The sequence below is a fragment of the Phascolarctos cinereus genome, unplaced genomic scaffold, assembly GCF_003287225.1.
Source record: "Phascolarctos cinereus isolate Bilbo 61053 unplaced genomic scaffold, phaCin_HiC Scaffold_4;HRSCAF=312, whole genome shotgun sequence".
Classification (NCBI taxonomy): Eukaryota; Metazoa; Chordata; class Mammalia; order Diprotodontia; family Phascolarctidae; genus Phascolarctos; species Phascolarctos cinereus.
Window position 1 is genome coordinate 262,903,082 of NW_027555847.1, and position 23,428 is coordinate 262,926,509.

The 23,428-nt window shown below is 39.6% G+C and overlaps 1 protein-coding gene across 1 annotated transcript in view; it reads left to right on the top strand.

Annotated features, from left to right (window-relative positions):
• The first annotated feature begins 18,028 nt into the window (after nt 1–18,028).
• RECK (reversion inducing cysteine rich protein with kazal motifs) overlaps nt 18,029–23,428 on the top strand; it is a 73,592-nt gene continuing 68,192 nt past the window's right edge. Inside the window, exon 1 of the mRNA XM_021004604.2 lies at nt 18,029–18,370. Coding sequence (XP_020860263.1) covers nt 18,265–18,370 — 106 coding nt within the window. The 5' untranslated portion in view covers nt 18,029–18,264. The remainder of the gene's footprint in view (nt 18,371–23,428) is intronic.

Here is a 23,428-nt window from a genome sequence, read left to right on the forward strand (position 1 = left end):
AGCTCTTCACACTCAAGAAGTTAGAGGAAGTATATTGAATATTAAAACAACTTTGAAAATATGAAGTTAAATGTTAAAGGTTCTTCACCTTTTTAATGTCATAGACATCTTTGTCAATCTGATGAAAATGTAACGACTTCTTCTTAGAATAATTTTTTTTTAGAAATCATAATTGCTGATTCCTGTTGCTTGAAAAAAATTAATTTAATTTTTTAAAATTCATAATTGAAAGACATACTAATTTTCAGTTAGAGGTTAGTGAACAAAAAGATGTAATTATTTTTTACCACTATAGTCATAGTTACCTTGAAATCTATCCATGCACCCCTTTCATGGCTTTGATTCCTTCTTGTTTGTTAGGGATAGGGATAAGGGCTGAACCTGTGATCTCATTGACGTAGAAAACTCCCAGACGAGGACACCACCTCTACCAATGCAGGTCAGCAATTTCTCTGCAACTTACAGTCTTAAAAAGTTTCCTGGAGCACTGAAAGATTCAGTGTCTCATGGACACACATCCAGTCTGTAGCACAGGCAGGACTGGAACTTATTACACCCTTTTTTCCCTTTTCAGTTGTGGTTTTTCAATTCAACAAACTGCCAAAATCTCTCAAATTTCTGTGCTAAATTGTACTATTGATGTGACTAGGACTGAGCCTAACTTTCTGGGATTTGAGGTTGTGTGGAATTCAATAGCAAAAGTAAGTCAGAAGTGAAGATGATTTGATAGAGTTTCCCAATCACTGCTGCTCTATGAGATATGTCAGGTTTGCAGTCGACAAAATTTGATAATCTTAGGAAAGAACATGCATCATTCTTAAAGGTTAAGAATATGAAAGAATTTAATGCAAAGCCCAAACTCACATTTCCATTTCTTTCAAAATTGTTCTGTGACAGAGAAAAACTCCAAAGAATCAGCTACTGAAGTTATGAGCAAATTTAAATCTTCTGTTGCTTTCTGGGGATTCCTTATAGTCCCTGAACAATTTAAAGGTTAGAAAGCAAAATGTTCAAAGAGAAAAACTTCAGATGCTTTGGGGATAATGTCCCAAAGAGCTAATTACAAAGAATTTCTGTTAATTGCCACTGAATTCAAACAGTGAGATCCCAGTATTGCTTTCAGAGAATTCATGCTGAATTTCCTACCCATCAATCAGCCAATCAACAAGCATTTATTAAGCACTTACTATCTACCTACCACAGTCACAACGACTGGGATGTAAAGAAAAAGCAAAAAGGGTCTCTGCCCTCAAGAAGCTTACATTCTAACTTGATGAAATATGTAAATTAGCATGTTCAGAGTGTGTTGGTAAGTGTTTAACAACTGGCTCTTCAGAAAAAATGTACAAGCAATACCCTTTTCAACTTAATCTGCATTATTTACATTTTATCCATCACATTTTATAGTCTAGAAATCAACAAAAGAGTAAATCAAGTCCTGATGTGTACCATTTACTAATTTTTGAGGTATAGATGCTCACACTGAAAACCAGTTCAAGCCTGTTCCAGAACACCCCTGCATCCATCCCCTTGTTATTTTAAGGTTGTTTCTTACATGTTTATCTAGACATATCTCTCCTAAATCTTTGGTCATGGTATAGAAAACATCACTGGGTTTGTTAACCCAGCATTGAATGAACAGCTTCTGTACATTAATTTAGGTATAGTTTAGTCACAAACAAATTATCCTAAATATATAGGCTATATACAGGTATGCTGTATATAACTTCCATATAGGGGAATTTATAGACTTCCACCAATGAACGCAATCTGGACAGATGCATAAACCTACTTACCCATTACCCCTGGAATGTCTTATGTCAGCCTACTCACTGGCTAGATAATCTTGGCATTTCTGTCATGTCCCACTCATTGATACTTCTCCACGCCTCATCACCCCTTGCAGGTAGGTCAGTCTTAACCATCAGTTCCAAATATGGGCCCAAGAATGGCCCAGACTAAATGGTGCTGTCTCTACTCTGTAATAAGTCAGGATTTGTAATTGCTTCTGCTTAGTAACAACTTGGATATGGGGGGTGAGAAACACTGAGGAATCCAAGATGACTCCTAAGTTGTGAGTCTGAAGGACTGGGGGGATGTTATTGCCTTCTACAGTAATAGGGAAGCTGGGGGAGGGGAAATTTGGGATGAAAGACAATTATTTCTGTTTTAAATATATTGATTTTTAGATGTCTACTGGATATCCAGTTTGAGATGTCTTAAAAGTAGCTGGAGATGTGAGACTGGAGGTCCGCTGAGTTTAGGGCAGGATAAGTAGATTTGAGAATCATTAGTACAGGGGCAGCTAGGTGGCACAGTGGACAGAGCACTGGCCCTGGAGTCAGGAGGACCTGAGTTCAAAACCGGCTTCAGACACATAACACTTACTAGCTGTGTGACCCTGGGCAAGTCACTTAACCCCGATTGCCTCACAAAAAAAAAAAAAAGGAGAATTATCAATATAGAAATAGTAATTAATTCCATGAGAGCTGATGAGGTCACCAAGTGAAATAGTATAGAGGGAGAAAAGGGCCCAGGACAGAACCCTGAGGGACACCTAGGGCTACAGGGCATGATCTGGAAGAGGATCCAACAAAGGAGACAGTGGAGGAGTAGTCAGATAGGTAGGAGAAAAACCAGGAGAGAGTAGTGTTCTGATAACCTAGGAAAAAAAGAGATTCAAGGAGGAGATGGGGTCTAGAGTGTCAAAGGCTGCAGAGAGGTCAAGGAGAATGAGGATGGAGAAAAAGGCCTTCGGATTTGGCAGCTAAGAGATCATTGGTAACTGTGGAGAGAGCAGTTTGAGTGGAATAATAAGGCTAGAAACCAAATTATAAGGAGTTAAGAAGAAAGTGAGAGGAGAGAAAGTGGAGGTACCTATTGCAGATAGTCTTTTTGAGGAGTTTAACGGGATGTTCCTGAGTGGTTTAAAAAAGAAACAAGAATTATAAAAGCAGGGGCAGCGAGGTGGCGCAGTGGATAGAGCACCAGCCCTGAAGTCAGGAGGACCTGAGTTCAAATCCGGCCTCAGACCAAACACTTGCCACTTACTAACTATGTGACCCTGGGCAAGTCACTTAACCCCAATTGCCTAAAATATATACATATATATATATATATATATATATATATATATATATATATAAGCAGAATTTATAGCCTATATAACAAAAAATAAACAGCAGGATAGAAAAACTTAAATCCACAGTGGCAAATCTCCCCAAAGAAACGAAAGAAAGGAATAAGAATACAAATACATAGAAGTGAAAAACAATCTGCAAGAAGAGCAAAAAGCAATGTAAAGAGAAAAAACCAAACAGACAAACAAACATGGTCTCTGTGCAAGCAGAACATGTTGATCTCCAAAACAAGTCCTGTAAAGACAACCTAAGGATTATAGGTCTCCCCAACAACATGACAAGAACATGAGAAGTAGGAAAAAATTGAGCACCATGATACAAGAAATCCAACAAGAAAACCATCTATAACTTCTGAACACAGAAAACAAAGTGTCAGTTGAAAGAATCCATAGATCTCCTCCAGAAAAAAAATATCCTATGCTGAAAACTCCAAGACATATAGAGATTAAATTTAACAATTCCAATGAAAAACAACAAATTCTTCAAGCAACCATGAGAAAGACCTTCAAACAAAAAGAAATGGAAATTCAAATAACACAAGACTATTTTATGCCTACCAGAAACCACAGGAAGAAATAGAATAGTATATTCTGAAGAGTAAAGGAGCTCCAGATGCAACCCAAGGTGACATACCCTGCTAACCATTAATGGAAAAAAATTTGTAGGATTCTCACATAGAAAATCAGATCTGAACAAATTTGCTTTGCAAATACCCAAGACTATAGAAATACAAGAAATTTAAATGATATAGCAATTAAGGAAAGTGCACATAATGAAATAAATTACATGAGAACAAATAGAAAAAAGCTAAAAAGAGAATGATATGTATGATATTAACAACAACAACAAAATAATGTCAGAGAGGTCTTTAAAAGATTTCTTTCTAAATGCACATAAAGAGACAAGAGTGAAAGTGAAAGTCCAATAGAGGAAATAATTTTGGAAGAACTGGCTTGAATGTAGACTAAACCTCATTATACCCCACTAACAGGTGAATATTTTTTGTGGTATTAAATTGCAGAATAGGACGGTACATAAAAGGGGAGAGTGAAGGAAGATGATAAAAGGGAATATGTGATGTACCTTAATCAAGTCAAAGGTTAACAATGAAGTAAAAACTAATTTCTGTAGCCTCTCAGGAAGAAAAGGTTCTACAGGAAAATGGGTGAGGGAGGCAAAGGAAGGGTTTGAAAGGGGGAAAGGGGAAAGCCCTGTTTCAGTGGTGAGAGGGGGTCCTACTGAAGACTGCTCCATGGGGGAAAGGAGAGATTCTATAATAGGAGATAGGGACCTTATAGTGGATATAATCTCCAAGGATTTAGTGCTTAGAGAGACCACTCATTTTGCCTCATTAGAAGAGGAATCAAAGTTCCAGAAGGCAATTGTTACGCAGAAAAATGGAAAGGTGTGGGCCCAGAGAAGAAATTTCATAGCAAATGAGAAAAATAACGATCATGGAGAGAGCAAAGGGTGGTAAAGAATTGAACAGTCAGGATCATAGGAAAATCCCTGCCATTGGACAATACTTTCCATTACCTGCAGTAATTGGTATTTCTGAGAGTGAGCATTGAAAAAAAAGAGAGGGGGGAGTCAAGGGGCAAGATCTACAAGGCAATAACATAGAAACTATTTTGAAGAGGGAACTCAAAATAGTTAACTTAGAAGCTTTATTTTCACAGGGACCACAGAGACTAAAGAAGGAATAGGTAAGTAAAGGGGCCATAAATCAAAGAACAAAAGTCCAGAATAGACAGAAAGGGAATAGAGATAAGGAAGAGAATTAGGGAAATCCTTTCTAGAAGAGGTGCAAAAAAATGAAACTTAAAAACCAGTAAATGAAACAAATTGAAGGGGAGGATTTTACTTGATTACTTAATAAAGAGAAAAAAGAGGGAAAAATTAGAAAGCTAGATAAAAGGAAGACAGAAAAAGGAATTAACAATTAAATAAAAACTCCAAATCTAGAAAAAGGTGTGACAAACAGCTAGTAAAGTGCTCGAGGGTAAGGGGAAGAGAGCTGGTGAGAATAGGGCACCTTAAAAATACATTAAGGTGAAACAGGAAACAAAACATTACGTTTACAGAAAAAGAGGGGAAAATCCTAATTTGGAAAAATATATTATAAATGAATGGAAGAAAATATAAACCTAACTCATAACTTTAAAGGCGAATATATTAAACAACACAATAAAACAAAAAAGAGTGATAGATTGGTTAAAAAATTGAATTCAACAATCCGTTGCTTATAAGAAACACACTTAAAAACCAAAGACATATAAAGAATAACAATGAAGAAATGGAACAAAATTTACCATGCATCAGCTGAATCCAAAAAGAGGAGCTGCAATCATGCCATCAAAAAAGTAAAAATAAATATTCGAAAGATATGAACAAAATTTATACTGAAAAGAACCATAGATATCAATATTCTTTCAGTATTTAACTTACATGTTACAAATGTCTTAGGATCTAAATCCATAAAGACAAAGTTAACTGAATTACAAGACACTAATAAAATAGTGGCAGGAGATTTTTGAGTTTTGGATAAATCTAACATAAAGAAAATAAAAGGGAAAACATAGAATTGAACAAATTGTTAGAGAAACTAAATCTAAAAGCTCTGCAGCATAAAAGCTAATGGCATATTCTAAATGGGACAGCTAAAGAATATACATATTTCTCCGTACCCCATGGAACTTTTACAAAAATTAACCATTTATTAGGGCACAGATATATTGCAAACAAATGTAAAAAGGAAGCAACAGTAAGCACATCACTTATAGATCATAATGCAATAAAAATTGTAATTAGTTCATAAAGAATAAACGAAAATACAGACTCAAGTAGAGACTTAACAATGAAATTCTAGATAATAATGAGGGAGGGAATAAATCATAGAAACAATCAATAATTATGTGAAAGAAAACGATAATGATGAAACAGCATACCAAAATTTCAAGGGTATAGCTAAAGCAATCCTCAAGGGGAAAATTATATCCCTAAAATATAAACTAATAATATAGGAAAGAGGAAGATTAATGAACAAAATATTCATTTTTTAAAATTAAAGAGCCAAAAAACATAAGCATAAAAGCAAGTATTAAAAATTAGAGAAGAAACTTATAAACTGGAAACAAAAAAAAATAACCTACACAAATGACAAAACTAAAAGCTATTTCTTTGAAAAGACTAACAAGATTGATAAATCTTTAACCAATCTTATTAAAAGGAAGAGGGCAGAAAATCAAATAAAAAATAACAAACAAGGTAACATGACAACAAAAAAAAATGTAATTACAAGAACCTACATATGCTACCGAAACTGAAAACACAGAAGAAATAGAATATCTTCAAAAATACAAAATCTTCAAACTAACAGATCAAGTAGAAATCTTGAATTATCCAGTTTCAGAAAAACAAATAATACTAGCTGTAATGGAACTACTAAAGGCAAAAAAAAAAAAAATGACCTGAAGGAGTCATAGCAGAATTCTATCAAACTTTTAAAGAACAATTAGGTCCATCTCCTTTGACCCAGAGATTCCACTACTAGGGTTATGCCCAAGGAGGCCAATTGATAGGAAGAAAGTCCCCACATAACCAAATATTTATAACAGCATTTTTTTGTGATAGCAAAGAATTGGAAACAAAATAGATAGCTATCATCTGAAGAATGGCTTAATGAAATATGGTACATGAATGTAATGGAGTTGTAAGAAAAAGTATGATGAATATAGAGAAGAATGGAAAGATTTGCATGTACTGATTCAGAGGAAAGTAAACAAAGCCAGGAAAACAATATACACAATGACTACACTAGCATAAATGGAAGAACTTCCCAAAAAGTAAAAAGTGAATCTTGCAAAATTACAAAGAATAAGTACAGCTCCAAGAATACACCTGTGCCCTTACCCTTTCATTAGAAGTAGGTCCACATATGTGGTACACTGCACAGATTTTCAGACTTTAGTGAGGTATTGATCTATTTTGCTAATTTTTGTCCATTTCTTTTATCTTTAAAAATATTATTTGCTATATGGGGTAGCTCTCTGTGAAGGAAAGTAGAAGGGGTACAGAATAAAATCAAATATAAAATTCTCTGGCATTGAAAGCTTTTCATGACCTGGTCTCTTTCTACCTTTTCACTCTTCTTTCAATTTACTTCCCTCTATGTATTTTTTTTTCCAGTAACACGTGTCTTTTTGTTGTTCCTAACACATGAAACATCTCTGGATTCTACACCTTTTCACTGGTTCCCCACCCCACCCCCACCTTCTCACCTGTGCCTACTGGTTTTATTCAAGACAATTTAAAGTGTGGACCTAATAAGTCTCAGGAAGAGCTTGGTGTCCCATGTCCCATGTCCTGGGATCAGCTTCTTAAACATCATCATGGTCTCCTTTCTCCTGCCACAGCCTGAAGACTGACGCGCCTGGGCTTCTTTAGTGACATCCCCACTTGTATCTTTCCCCTATTATTTCCCACCTGTGCTTTGGAAGTGTCAGCCCTTGTAGCAGTGTGAGGAGGCTGGCAGACTACTATGGTACCCTTCCCCATTGCTCCTGTTCAGCTCCTTCTGAGCCTCGAGGACTGAGGCACTGCATCAGCTCCCTTTTCATTAAGGGGCTGCTCTGCTCTGGACCTTGTCTGATTGAGGTGCAGTGCTAGGAGCCTGGTCTCTAATGATAAAGGTTATGTCTCCATTTTCTTACACATTATACTACTAACTGTGGCACCCCAGGGATGACTTACTTAAAGCAAGGGTTTGGTATCATGTTTAGTGCCTCTCCAATCAGGAAAAAGAAAGGTATTCAATTTATACTATGAATCTGGTATGGATCAGCTAATTAAGTCTTACATACAAAAGAAATGCTAAACATAAATTACTTAGAAGTATGCATTGACAGAAAGATTTACAATAGGAGAAGCTAGGTGGCACAGTGAATTGAGCTCCAGCTCAGACCCTTGACACTTACTAGCTCTGTGACCTTGGGTAAGTTACTTAACCCCAACTGCCTCACAAAAGAAAAAAAAAGACTTAAAACAGTCTCCAGTAATTTAACTTAGGACTACAATTCTACCAGATATTCCTGGAAGCTTATTTAAACCCTATCTAAACATAAGGCATTTGGGGGTACTACTGAGTTAACATTTTATATTTCACCTTGGCTCTGCACTGTATCCCTCTTGGTAGATTTCTTCTGGAAAAACCAAGCCTAGATTTGGGCTCATCCTCTTTTTGTTGATTATCTGTGTCAAAGGCATTGAAATAATTGACAGCAACTCCTCTTCCTGCCAGTTAGCTCAAACCAAAAGACCCATGACCACAGAGGCTCTCAAACTCATGAGCTAGCCTCTAAACCTGGATTCATTGCTCTGGGGATCAATATTCATTCACCTAAAATAAATAAAAAGCAAACACAGATGAGTTGACCCAAAACTCAAGACCAAGCTTACCTGGTTAGGACAGGGATTTTTCCTGCCATGTGTTCATGGCCATATGGCAACTTGGGTTGGAGACAGGGCAAGCTGTCCTTCTCCAACTCTCACAGGAAGCAACTCAAAATATTTCCAACACAATCCACAGCAAGGAAGGATAAGGGATAAAAGGGAAGGGATGGAAGGACGGAAAACATTCTCCTTCTAAAGGTCTATGGAGGCATTATCTCTTCCAGATTATTAGCCAATAAGGGATTCCTTCACTATCTCTAAAGCACCAAGTCTCTCTCAGTGTTGAGTCATATGGGGCGGGAAACATCAGTCTTCATCATCCTCAAAGGGTTCAAATGCATATCTAGTATATACCAGAATCAGTGACAGCATGTTGTACATACCTTATTCAAACCACAGTTATTCTCACATTCCCTTCTATCCTCTGTTGGGTGCCTTTAGTTAAGCCATGGAACCTTCCCTTGAACATGCCAAATAAAAGGATCCATTGCTTTTAGCATCAACTGGCCTATTGAATTCTTCTGGGAAGTCCTTTCAGTTTCAGTCACATACCTTGACATTTGCTCTAGCAATCCTCTCCACCATCTTCTTCCCTCTTGGTTCCCTTTGCCTCACCTTTTTTTTTCTCTACTTCTCTGAAACATCTTTTTGAAATATTTAGCTATCTAGCTAATGGAGCTCTCTGAGGGCTCTCCCATTTTCTTAGAGTAGCATGGGTAATCAAGAGAACTCCTGATCAATTTGGTGGGTGCTCCAATTTACATCATGTTATTACATGATATATAACTTTGTTTGAAGGGGACATCTCTGGAAGAGCTAAACAAGACCACTAACCCCTGGCTGAAAGACAGCCAGGAGGATGAGTGAGACCCCTTGCTTAGAGGCCACAGAAAATTTCTCTGGTTATCAGGAAAGGAGAGGAGCTTCTTCAAAGATGATTAGAATTTGAGAATCAGGAAAGATAAACTTTTGTTCAAGGAACCTCCCTTCTCTTTGGCACATAGGAATGACTCAGGGGAAACATCCCTTCCTTTTATGGACCCTTCTCCTTTTACCAAACCTTTCTATCCTTGGAGTTCTAGCAAAAGAGGATTGCAAGGATTTCTCTTCCCGTGCTCCTCCAGCAATAATGGGGACTTAACAGCAGAAGCACATAGCAATGGGAGATATATAACTTGCCTAGGTAAGACTGAAAATAGAATGCTTTGAACTGCCAGTTTCTGCTGGCTGCTTGTGTTTCTGTCTTCTTTTCTGAGCATAGGTTAGCAACTAGCAATCCTGAGAAGACATTTCCAGCCTTGGGGTTACCTTGTAGATAATCTTGAGTATGAGAGTTCCAGAGTTTCTGAATTGGGCAAAAGTCAGCCAGGGGGAGAATATATACTTAACCGAACACTTCTCAGAGAAGAGGATGGTCAACATTACCCTGCAGCTAGAAGTATGATAAAGATATACAATAAGGGATCCAGGAAATCTAGACCTTTCCAATCCTCCATGCTAGTTGCTGTGAGTTGTTAAGATAGTAGATGTTGTGTATAATGGGTATCATATTGCTAGTCTTCTCAGTGGGTGGGAGAGGGGCTGGGGGGAGAGAGAGAATCTGGAACTCAAAATTTTAAAATGAATGCTAAATATTTTTTAAAAAAAGATAGTGCATGTTGAAGATGAATTCAAAATATCTGGTCATCAGGGCTACAAAAGTATCTTCCACATAAAATAAAATGAATGCCATCAGGTATTAGCCTTGGCCACGTGTGTTCCCTGTGTGTGTCTGCTTGTAACTGCTTTGTATGTCCACTCCTTGATGATCCTGGGTGTATTTTCGAGAGAGTTCGTGCAAGATTTATGAGGGAGATTTTTTGTTGTTGTTGCTACTTTTTCTTGTTATACCATTTCACTGGATACCTTTGTATTGAGCAAATTGTAGCCTCTGGCTATTATTGATGAGGGCTGATGCACAATTAGTCTTAGGAGTTTGGACCCACATAGTACCTTCAAACTGGGCTAGCCCTCCTCTGGGGTACTCAATCTCTGAGTATCAATTAAGGAGGGGTGCCCTAGGTGATGCCCTTATGAGTTTTAAATTAAAATATAGATAGGGCTAGGAGTATTTAATATTGGATTCTTCCATGTTCAAGCCTTGTGGATCATTTCTATCTGTAGCCTGGGTGTTCCTGGGTTGGGGCTGGCTTACTCACCCCACCTATGCCCATGCTGGCAGGTCAGGGTGGTGTCTCCAGACACAAGGCTATAATTCACACTGTCTTAGGGTTTTAGGGTTCAGGGTTGGGGTTGGGGGACATTCTCCTGCTACTAGCCATTTTAGCTTCTAAGCCTCTTTCAGTATGCTTTCCATTTATAAACAGCAGTCTCAATGACACCAGCAACTCTTTATTTATTTTTAAAATTTATTTTGATTTTTCAACAATCACTTCCATAAGCTTTTGAATTTTAAATTTTTCTCCCCCTCCCTCCCCAAGATGGCACACAATCTGTTATAGGCTATACATTCCTATTAAACATATTTTCACATTAGTCACATTGTAAGGAAGAATTAGAACCAATAGGAGGAACCACCAGAAAGAGGAAACAAAACAAAACAGAAGGGAAAAAAAGAGCAAATAATATGCTTCAATCTGCATTCAACTCCATAGTTCTTTCTTTGGATGTGGATAGCATCTTCCATCATGAGACTTTTGGAGATGTCTTAGATACTTGCATTGCTGAGAAGGGTTAAGTCTATCAAAATTAGTCATTGCACAATGTGGCTGTTACCGTGTACAATGTTCTCCTGGTTCTGTTCACTTCACTCAGCTTCAGTCCATACAAGTCTTTTCAGGTTTTTCTGAAGTCAGCCTGTTCATCATTTCTTATAGCACAATAGTATTCCATTACATTCATATACCACAACTTGTTCAGCCATTCTCCAATTGATGGGCATTCCGTCAATTTCCAATTCTTTGACACCACAAAAAGAGCTGCTATAAATGTTTTTGTACATGTGGGTCCTTTTCCCATTTGTATGATGTCTTCGGGATACAGCCCTGGAAGTGCTATTGCTGAGTCAAAGGGTATGCACGTTTTTATAGCCCTTTGGGCATAGTTCCAAATTGTTCTCCAAAATGGTTGGACCAGACACCATTAACTCTTAAACATAAAACATTTACTAAACAAGGAGGCAGAAGTAAGAAAAATCATAACATTTCCTGAATAGAAGGCAAAAGCAGGGAAAAATGGAAACATAACAATTCACCCATAAACCAGGGTCACACCTTCCCACTAATGCATATTCTGGGAGAGACAACGGGAACACATTTACAGAAACCCAGGAGTGGGGTGCATAAGTAGTGAATCCAATACACATCAGGCAACACTCTGAACTCCAGGCCTGGATGCTGGGGTTCTCTGTTAGGCCACACACTGTACCCACACATCACCAACTCCTCTCTTAAACCCTTCCACTCCCCTCTGGATAAAACCACTTGTGTGCCATACTCAGGTTGCTGCAGTATTAATTAAATAATAAGTTAATTAGTAAAGCATCTGAATTAAACTCTTTCAGTGAAATAGTAATCCTAAACCTAGGGTCTTCAGCTTTACAGGTCTATTCCCTTGCTTGAGTGCTGAAGTACAGTTAAGCTCCTTCTGTGACAAGTAATTAATTCCCTTGTTAAGCTATAAAACTTTAAAGTTCTTGAATCTGCTCTTTGGGAGCTCTGAGGAGTTGTTTTTTAGTGGTTCTCTCTCTGTCTTTGTCTCTCTCTCCCTCTTTCTCTCTCTCTCTCTCTCACTGGAGAGCTGGCAGTTAGAGCGCAATGCTGTAGACAGGGCAAAAGGACACTAAAACCCAGTCAGCTCTCCTCCAGTGAGTTCTCAGCAGTCACAGAGCCTGCTGGGCTTCAGTCACTCTCTCAGCTGACTCAGACCAACACAGTTGTTTTTTATCCTCTGTTCTTTCTCTTTCAAGTGGCAGGGGGTAATGTCTGACATCAGCTCCTCTCATTGGGGGGCTCCTGTGTCTTCATACCCTTCAGATCTCTGGATCTCTGATTGCTCATCTTTTCTATGGCTTCTAAAGCCTCCGATCAGGGCCTCTCCATGATTAGTGACCTATCTCTGACTTGGGCTTAAAAAATTCCAAATCTACAATTCACTCATATAACAGAAATGAACAATATACAATTTCCCATAGTTCCCAAATAGTTCTTGCCTTCTATCAAGAGAATCATGATCCTTGGTAATAGAATCTATATGGCCCCTGAGAGGAATTATTCAGATGGGATGGGTCTGATGGGAAGGGGCTGCCTAGCTAACAATCACAAAGGTGTTTTCCTTCTGGGAGAGTCCTAGACCTAGAGCAGTACCATAAGTCTACATGAGTAGCTGTGCAGTAAAAAGAGGATTGACTGGAATTTCAAGATATGGTCTTTTTAAGTTTGTTTTCCTTCTGAGGAGTGACCAAACTACTTAGTTTGCTATGAGTGTAGGAGGACTATATGCTTCCTTATGGAAAGAGATGAATTAGTGATAGTTTAGTTTCACAGGGGATAATTTGGAATGGAGAAGCAATTAATTTCCTGTCATTATTTCCTATATTCAGCAGCAAGAGCCTGTCTAAATAAATGATTTCATGCTAGGAAGGAAAAAGGTAAATCTATGCACAAAACTTACATGTCCAAATGGAATGTACTAAAGGATGCTTTTTACAACAGAGATGTCAGACACACAGCCCCTGGGCCTCATGGGGCCCACAAAACTACTGAGTGCAGCCTGGGTTAGATTAAAACATAACGGGGAGGTGTTTAACAAACAAAAATACAATAAAACACAGATAGTATTACATTTTGAAACTAAGTCAACATGTGGCCTGCAGGGATTGATATGTATGGTTTAGTGACCCCAGTTTCTATTTGAGTTTGACACTACTACTTTACAACAAAGTGATGCCCCAAGAAGTCTGGAAATGCGGGATACTGAAAATCTGTGTCCCAGGGGCAGCTAAGTGGCACAGTGGATAGAGCACCAGCCCTGAAATCAGGAAGACCTGAGTTCAAGTGTGGCCTCAGACACTTGACACTTACTAGCTGTGTGACCCTGGGCAAGTCATTTAACCCCAATTGCCTTGCCAAAAAATAAAAAATTGGTGTCTCATCAACTTGTAGGAAATAACAACTCCAAAGACGGCATCCCAGCTATCCCCATTTATATAAGAAAGGCTCCATCTCTAACATATCAGTCATATTTTACCAATTCTCCTCTATTCCCAGGGTTTCTAGGGAAGTGATTGGTGGGGAAACAAGGTATTATCTGTTACTTATGCACCCATAGCTGTGATTTGAGATCTTCAAGCACTGTCATTGGTTGGAAGAGCAAGGGAGAGAGAAAAGGAAGGCTGATTCATCACATGGTTGATATACTAAATTTATTGGACCTTTTCTTATAAAGATAGGGGCTAGGGGAAGCTAGGTGGCACAGTGAACAGAGTACCGGCCCTAAAGTCAGGAGGACCTGAGTTCAAATCTGGCCTCAAACCAAACACTTATTAGCTGTGTGACCCTGGGCAAGTCACTTAATCCCAATTGCCTAAAATAAATAAATAAAATAAAGATAGGGGCTTGCTCTCATGGCCTTAGTTGGTCTCTGTCTTTTTTTTGTGAGGCAATCAGAGTTAAGTAACTTGCCCTGGGTCACACAGCTAGTGAGTATCATGTGTCTGAGGCCGCATTTGAACTCAGGTCCTCCTGACTCCAAGGCTGGAGCTCTGTCCACTGCACCACCTAGCTGCCCCTTTAGTTGGTCTCTTAAAAAAAAAAAACTACCTCAGGGCCCAGGAGCTTATCCCTTGCACAAATAAATATGAATTTTAAACAGGCATCATAGCTAAATGAAGAACAAAGATTGCTGATAGCTTGAACTTCTGATTTACTTTTTAATTTCAAGACTTTGAAGCTGCTATAGGTGCAGTAATCATGTTAACATTCACTCAGATCTTTTTGTTTAATGATTTCATATGTTAAGGTGTCTTATATCTCTGAGATAGGTCAGAAGGTAATTATTACAGATGTGTATGCATTCGTATGTACAGCTGTATTTGTAACTCTGGCTCAAAGGGCCAATTGTATGGGACTCCATTGGGGAAGATCAATATCCTGTGCCTGTGTGAGGGGAGGGTGGTACTGAGACAAGAGGAATCAGATCTCTTCAATCTCTTTGTGTGCTTGGGGAGGGGGGGAAGAGAGACAGAGAAAGAGAGAGAGAGAAAGAGAGAAATAGATAAAGACACATAGAGAGAGAGACAGACAGAGAGAGAGAGACAGAGAAAGAAAAAATGGGTGATGTCAACCTCTCTTCAGATTGATGAAGAAAGAAAAAGACTCTGGGAAGAAGCTGATATGCAGAACTTCAATCATCTCCCTATTCCCTTGGGTGAGATCTAGGGATTCTCTGGTTAAGCTGGGACAGCTCCTCCACTCTGTATTGTCTGGTATATATTTTTCATATGCATACTTCCTCTGATTTCTATTTGGCTATTGGATAAATGGGTTTCTTTGCTGCTTGTTATGTGTGTTTATTGTGAAACTGGTATTTGGTAGCAAGGGAGTAAAGCCTTGGATATAAAGCTTGGGGCCCACCATCTCCATTAAAAAAATAGAGATGAGTTTGGCTTGAATTTGAAAACTTTGTTCCCTAGACTAATACTATTTAAAGAACAAGATAGATATAATTCTAGCCCAGCATTACCTCTCTGTGAGGACAGCAGAGCAGACTTGGACCCCAATCTCCCACTTTTCTTCCTGGCAGAAAACAAAGTCTTTCTTGGAGAAAGGTAGAGAGAGGAGACACTAGGGATGTATCTACTCTCACCTCTCTGCTCCATGTGCCTTTTCTAATAACATCAATTAATTTACATTCACAAAGGAAGAATAAAACTTACAGTTAAATATCCTAAATTGCAAAGATATCCATATATTAGTTAGGGGAAGGATCATTCATAGCAGCTACAAACCAGGCATTAAGGAATGAATTGTGGCAACCGTAGTTTAGCATCCCACCACACCAGATCGTCAAGGGTTCCTAGTCTTGTAGCCTCCAAGCTTCTTTCCCTTTTGTAGTTGTTGAGTCATTTTTTTAGTCATGTCTGACTCTTTGTGACCCCCTTAGTGGTTTTCTTGGTGGAGACATTAGAATGGTTTGCCATTTCCATTTTACAGATGAGGAAACTGAGGCAAACAGGTTTAAGTGACTTACCCAGAGTTATACAGCTAGTAAGCTAGTGTCTGAGGCCAGATTTCAACTCAGGAAGATGAGTCTTCAGGATGATGAGGGGAATCTAAACTGGAGGGTGGTGCTATTAACTCTGGAGAACTTTAGGATTCTCTAGAGGTAAGGAGAATCTTATCCACTTTGAGTTCTTTGTGAGTGTAACAATAGACTCATTGGATGGGGGAAAGGGAGTTTCGCACACTTCCTTCTTCCACTAATAGGCCCTTGCTCCGGGCTTATTTTGGTACATCGAGTCCAATCTTGGGGGAGCCTAGCCTCCCAGAGAAGGGTCAGGTTCTTTCTCTCATTGTCTATGACTTCTTAAGCCTCCACAGGAGAGCCCTGGAGGAAAACCACTTAAGGCTTAGGTACTAGATAATTTTTAGCATTCATTTTGTAATAAAATTTTGAGTTCCAAATTTTCTTTCCCCCAAGATGGTATGCAATTTGATATAGGTTATATATGTGCAATCATATAAAATATTTCCTTATTAGTCATGTTGTGAAAGAGGAAACAGAACAAATGGAAAAAACTGCCCCCCAAAAAAGGGAAAACAATATGCTTCAGTCTGCATTCGGACTCTATCAGTTCTTTCTTAAGATGTGGATAGCATATCCCATCAGGAGTCTTTTGGTATTGTCTTGGATCATTGTATTGCTGAGAATAGCTAAGTTCTTCATAGCTGATCATCAAACAATGTTGCTGTTACTGTACCATGTTCTCCTGGTTCTGCTCACTTCACTTTGCATCAGTTCATGTAACTCTTTCCAGGTTTTTCTGAAATCCACCTGCTCATCATTTCTTATAGCACGATAGTATTCCATTACATTCATACACCACAACTTGTTCAGCCATTCCCCAACTGATGGATATCCCCTCAATTTGCAATTCTTTGCCACCACAAAAAGAGCTCTATAAATATTTTTGTACATGTAGGTCCTTTTCCCTTTTTTATGATCTTTTTTGGGATACAGACCTAGTAGTGATATTGCTAGGTCAAAGGGTATTCACAGTTTGATTGCCCTTTGGGCATAGTTCCAAATTACCAGGAGACTGATACTTAAAACATTCAGAAGTGGAGTACTTCCTAGGGTTGTTCAATTGGCATTTTACTTTCACCTCAGCTTTGTACTGTACCTCAAGATTTGTGTGTTCTGGCCAGCTAGGCCAGGTCAGGGCTTGTGTTTAACATCTCTTCAAGGTTGTCTTCTGAGATGGATATAGTTGCAAAAACTTCCTACTGATGTCACTCTCAATATCACAAGTATGCCTTCAAAGGCTAGAAATGTCTATTTCAGGATCACTATTTAGACTCAAGGACTTGTATTCTAAGACACAAAAAATAACACAAACAGTAGGGGCAGCAGGAGCCTGAGGCCCAAGCTTGGACTTGCAGCACATCTCATTCCATGGCAGCTCTTCCTACCTTCTTCTTTTGACCATCTCACATCCCATGTTGCTGCCAAGGAAACCAAGGAATTGCTATATTATCCGAAGGCATTAAGTTCTCACCACTGAACCACAGTATTCATGGTCCACCAAAAGTAGCACAGATCAGCTTCACACATGCTACATGGGATGTGCTGCAATCCATTTCACTGCCACTCATCTCCTTTGAGTCTGCAGAACAAGGCTGAATTGTTACATTTTTTGAGTCTTTTTTTGTGATGCAGCATCAAGTCTATACTATACCTGGTGCAGGAGACTTTGATAAGAAGGCACAGGTTCAAGGAAAGGGTAAGGAGCGTAGGTCAGGAATCACCTAGTTCACACTCTTCCTAGAGCCTAGCCTGTTTATTTTTCATTTTTTTAAAGGTCACTATCTTAGAAGACTCAATAACTTGGAAGAATCAGTCTAGTCATTCAGCAGTCAACAAGCATCTATTAGGAGTTTACTACGTGCCAGACACTACGCTAAGTACTAGGAGTTACAAAGACCGGCAAAATACGGTTCCTGCCCTCAAGGAGCATGCATGCAAAAAAAAAGTGTAAATGGAAGGCTCTAGTTTGGAAACTTGGGTCTCTTTCCAGGCTTTTTGATAGTTCCCTCCCTTGCCCTGGCCCGCGAGGTCTGAAGTGAAGTGGACCCCTGGGTGGCGTGCAAAAGCTGTGGTGAGAGAGAAGAGAAGTGCGCGTGTCAGAACTGGTACTAGCAACAAAGAGCAGACAGCCCCCTCCCGCCCCTCCATCCCACCCTCCACTCTTGGAAGTATTCCAGCCGCCCGGACTGTTAGGAATCTCCGCGAGGCCGCTGGGCGAGGATTGGGGGTCCCCGCAGCCAATGAGCGGGAGGGAAGGGGGTGGGGCCTCTTCCTGAACGCCGCGGCCACAGCGGTCAGTCTGGGGCGGGGGGGGGAGAAGCAGTTTGGTCGGAGACCCGGCCCAGCCCGGCCCGCCCCGGCCCGCACCATGGAGGGGGAGGCGGCGGTCCCGGCGCCGCGCTACTTTATAGTCCTCCTCCTGGCGGCGGCAGCTGTGGCGGAGGCCGCCGTGGGGCTGGTCCCTGGCACTTCGGGTAAGTTGAAGGGGGTTTCGGGCCAGTTGAAGGGGGTTTCGGGCCAGACCCTTCCCCAAGACTTTACCAACATGGCGGAGGGGGCCCCTGCCGGGACCCTCTGAGCAATGGCGGAGGGTCCCCTGGGCCTTCGGCCGCGCATGGGCAGCTCGACCTGGGCCGGCGGGGGGGTCGAGCTTGTGGGAAGAGGCGAGGGAGCGAGGGTGGGGTCGTCCTAACCTCGGTTGGGATGCCGGGCTGGGCCTCCCTCGGCGGGCAGGAGGTTCGGCCGGCGGTTTGCTCACGCCAGCCTCCATCTCCCGCCTCCGAGCTTTTTCCTGGGCGCCCCCCCACACCTCCTCAGCCCCCACCCCGGGTTCCTGGAATTCTGCCCCTTCCCTCCTCTCCATGTCCAGGTTTTCCTGGCTTCCGAGTTAAACCTTAATTTTTGCAAGAAACTTTTTCCCATTATTGCTGAAATAATCTTAATGCGTTCCCTCTGAGGCTACCTCCAGTTTATCCTGTGTGCAGTGCCCCAAAAGTCTTGGTGCAGCTTTCAAAGAACTTTTATAACGCCCTGTACATCCTGTTTTTACATCCTTGTTTTCATGTTGACCTCATTAGACTGTGAGCCTCTTGAGAGCAGGGACTTTCTTTTGCTTTTCTTTGTATCCCCAGCACTTAGCACAGTGCTCATAGTAGGCTCATAGTAGGCACTTAATGTTCCTTGCCTGACTTACTTCAGGCGATTCTTAACCTCGAGCTGGGATGGGAGAAAAATGACATCTTTATTTTCCCTAACTTCCTGCTGAAATTAACTTAAATTTCGGTGATTTAAAGACAGGATTCCGAGAAGGAGTCTGTCCATAGGATTCACCAGACTGCCAAAGAGGTCCCCAACACCAAAAAAGAAAAACCTCTACATTTGAGCATCTGCTTATCCCCATTCTGGCCAGGGACTCGAAGGATTTGTTGTTTGTATTTCCACAGGAATGACTAGGTTTTGTTTGTTTTGTTTGTTTGTTTGTTTGTTTGCCAGCTGAAGCGTACCTCCTTCCTATCCCCTTTTAAAAAAAAGGATGAAAGTAATTTTACTGGTTACTGCTCTGTTCTTAAAGTCGAGTGGTCCTAATACTGAATTTGAACTGTAGGAGAATCCTAGCATGTTTTTTTTGGTGAGGACTGTGGTCTACTTTATGACGACTAGTTCTGGTTCTACTTGGGGTGTTTGCTGTAAATTTAAAATTGGTACAGAATAGAACTTGAGGTATTACATACTAAAATTTACAGAAAATCTGTAATAGAGGTGCACAAAGTCTAAAAATGTGGGAAAAGGTTTAGTATATATAATTTTGAGGGGAAAACCTGAATAAACATCTGGAGAAGTGAATCGTGATCATAGGACACTTGTAAGATCCTCAGTCATCAAAGGGAATCAGTACTGTGCTTAATAAGGCAGGAAAGTGTACGAAAATAACATAAAAATGTTTTTAAAGGTGCTTGAAGCAAAAAAGGGTTTTGAGTTATTAGTTATCCTAAAGATTATATTAACCTGAACAGTCTATTTTTTTGAGTATTCTAGTCAGTGGAAGTTAAACTAGCGGAAAATTGTAGCTCTCTATACAATGAAGTCTTTCATATTAGAAATTATAACTGGTTAAAATCTAGGAAATTGTTTAGATTACACAATTACAGTGTCTTTTAGAAATAGCCAGAAGCTTGGCAAAAGTTCTGTGTATTGTAGTTATAACCAGATTATATAACCTCCAATGCAGATCATAGCTCTTGAGAGTATTGTCTAATAATTTTCACCATGAAAATTTACTTCAGGAAAAACTCTATGCCAAATATTAATTATAAGAAGAGGGAAAACTTCTCATGTGACTTCTTTTTTCTATTTACCCTTTTAGAAAAGTTTTTATTAGTACATTTTGTTTTTGACACAACAGACACTTGCCAACAGAACCCCACGGTAACTCCTCTCCTGCAAAAGTACATTCCTTGAAAATGGTTTCTAGAATGTCAAAAGAAAGGAGGGCTGTTTTTTGAACTTTAAGGGTTCTAACATTGACCAGAGTATTTTTATTTTTATTTTTTTTTGTTTTTGGTGAAGCAGTAGGGTTAAGTGACTTGCCCAAGGTCACATAGCTAGTAAGTGTCAAGTGTCTGAGGCTGGGTTTGAACTGGGGTCCTCCTGACTCCAAGGCTGGAGCTCTATCCACTGTGCCACCTAGCTGCCTCTACCTGAGTATTTGATGAGAGATTTGTTGCCCATAAATCTTCATTTAAACTGTTGTAGTCATCATGTATTTTGTTGATTTGGCATTGCTTTCTTTATACTTTTATCATGTCATATAAGTATTTCACATGTTTGTTTGAATTCTTTATATTTCATACTCCTTACAATGTAGCCACGTTCCTTGATATCACATATCACGGTTCAGCCATTCAGCGATCATTGGGCACATGTTTTGTTTCTGGATTTTTAATATCACAAATAATGCTTTTACACAGTTTTGTAAATATAAGTCTTCTGACATAATTCCTTCATATAAAAGGCTCACTATTGAACTCTTTGGGCCAAAGAGTATGAACAAATTAATAGCTTTCCTTGCATAATTCCAGATTGCTTTCTAAAACACTGTCTTATAAGATTTTAATCAGAACACTAAGCTAGATGCTCCAAAATATGCAGAGAAATAGGTGTTTAAGAAAAGTGGAGCATTCAGTGTTACAACCATTGTGTATGCTACTCAATGGGTGAGTAGAAGAGATTGGAAGGCTTTTACTTGAAATATTTAATCACAGTAGGGAACAACACCATCCTTACAGGTACTCAGATTTGCAACTTTAGAATCATCCTCAACTCTTCCCTCTCAGTTTCCTCCTGGCCCTACCTCCACCTAGCCAGTCAGTCAATAAATTTTGTTGTTCTACCTCCCCAGTATCTCTTACCATCTGTCTGCTTTTTTCTACTTACCCAGTCACTCCAATTCATGCCTTCATTAACTTTTGCCTGAACTGACAGGACTTTTCAGTAGAATAAAAAGCTCCCAAAGAATGAAAGAATGAGTGAAGCATTTATTAAGGACTCATACGTGCAAAGCACTGTGCTACAGGCTGGAAATACAAATATAAAAGCAAGAGGGTCCTGCACTCCAGGAGCTCATTCTAACAAGAGGGAGACATCACATATGAATGGTTTCAGCTTCAAATTAGAAATATCCCAATGGTCCTTAGGGTGTAATAGCAAAGCAGATGGTAATGACTAGTCTTTAATGTTTCATGTGATTTTCACTGACAAAATCAGATCATTTTCTGATATTGTACCATTTGACAGTGCCAAGGGCTTTGGTGGCAAGAACTTTCTTTCCTGGGTCTTCAGCTTATGACTAGCCCCTGCAGGAGCGGTTGTCAGATTGCATCTCCACAGGGATTGCTTCCCAGGGTTATGACTGTGGGCACTGTGCTAGAAGCATAACTTGTCCCAAGGTGCTTGGGTTCAGGGTTCTGGGCTATTTCTATCAGTGTCTAAAGGAGGCATGGCAGTTTTGGGTGAAGATGGTGGTCAACATGGTGGTGGTGTGACTTAACTGGTACATGCTGCCTCCTGTCTCTTCCTCAGGGTATCTTGCTGTTTGACCTAGGCTGGCTTGCCTGCTTTATATGTGGCAGTTGGTTGGTAGCTGGTGGGAATGGAGTACTAGTTCTCCACAGGAATTGCTTTCCTGGGTGATAGCTGGAAGTAAGATTAGTGTTCTGGGGCAGTGCTACCAAACCCGGGGCTCCTGTGCTTACCTACCAGCTGGTGGCAGTTGGTCAGCAGTAATTGATATTCATAATTAATTCCTTTCCTTTATCCATTTCCTGATTTTCAGAGTCAAAAACTTGTTTGAATAGGTCAAATTGGAGCTGTTATAAATGTACAGATAACTTATTCTGATTTAATAAACACATTTGCTTTTTGTCAAGATACTTTGTTTCATTTTTTGTGGCACCATTAGTGTTTTCTATGTTTAGGTGCCCTTTAGTATCTTGAAAAAGGTATTCATCATACACACCTGTGAGGCTCCTTAGTAGGCTATGAAGTCTTTTGCTGATTTTATTCCTTAATCCTAAAAAATTTCAAACATATTTTCTGTTATCCTTACCTCTTCCTAACTTTCTCGTAGAAATCAGAGTATCAACATATCTGTTGACTTGGTTTGGAGGAGTTTGTATAGTTCTTTATAGATTTTCTTTTCGATCTAGTTTGATGATGCAGTAGATAGAGTGTTGGTTCTGGAGACAGGAAAAGTTCAAATTTGGTTTCAGACACTTACTAGTTGTGTTACCTCTTTTTTTTTTTTTGCCTTGGTTTCCTTATCTATAAGATGGGGATGATCATAGTCCTTGTCTCACAGAGTTGTTTTGAAGATCAAACATGATAATATTTGTAAAGTGTTTGGTAGTACATAGGTGCTGTAGACACACACACACACACACACATGATCATCATCATTATTATTATTATCCTACATAGCAAATGTTGATACATGAGCTACAGTCATCTGTCCACTTCTGAACATCAGGAACACAGCCATATGAAATGACTGGATATTCCTTATTTCTTGTTGCTTGCATTTGGGCTTATAGTGACAACAAATCTATTAACTCAGCTTTACAGGTATAGTGAGAGAATTATCCTGGCTCATACATGTAGTTGTTAAAGATCTAGCTGGTTTTGTGGATTGGAGGATCGATATGTGACAGCCAAAAGAGCTCATGCAATCATGTACAGCACTCAGAGGCATAGTTTATATGAATATTCAGAAAGAGTCTTCCATACTCTTTGGAGTATTTAGTTCAATTCTGGGTACCAGCATTTATGAAGCATATGAATAAACTGGAAAGCATCCCAGGAAGGGCAAACCAGAATAGTGAAGGGCCTTAAGTCTGTGTCATGTGAAGATCATTTGAAGGAACTGAGAGATGTTTAGCCTGAAGAAGAGAAGATTTGGGGTGGAGGTTGGGGCAAAATATGATAGCTGCTTTCAGAAATTTACAATTATCACATTGAAGAGGACTTAGACTTGTTCT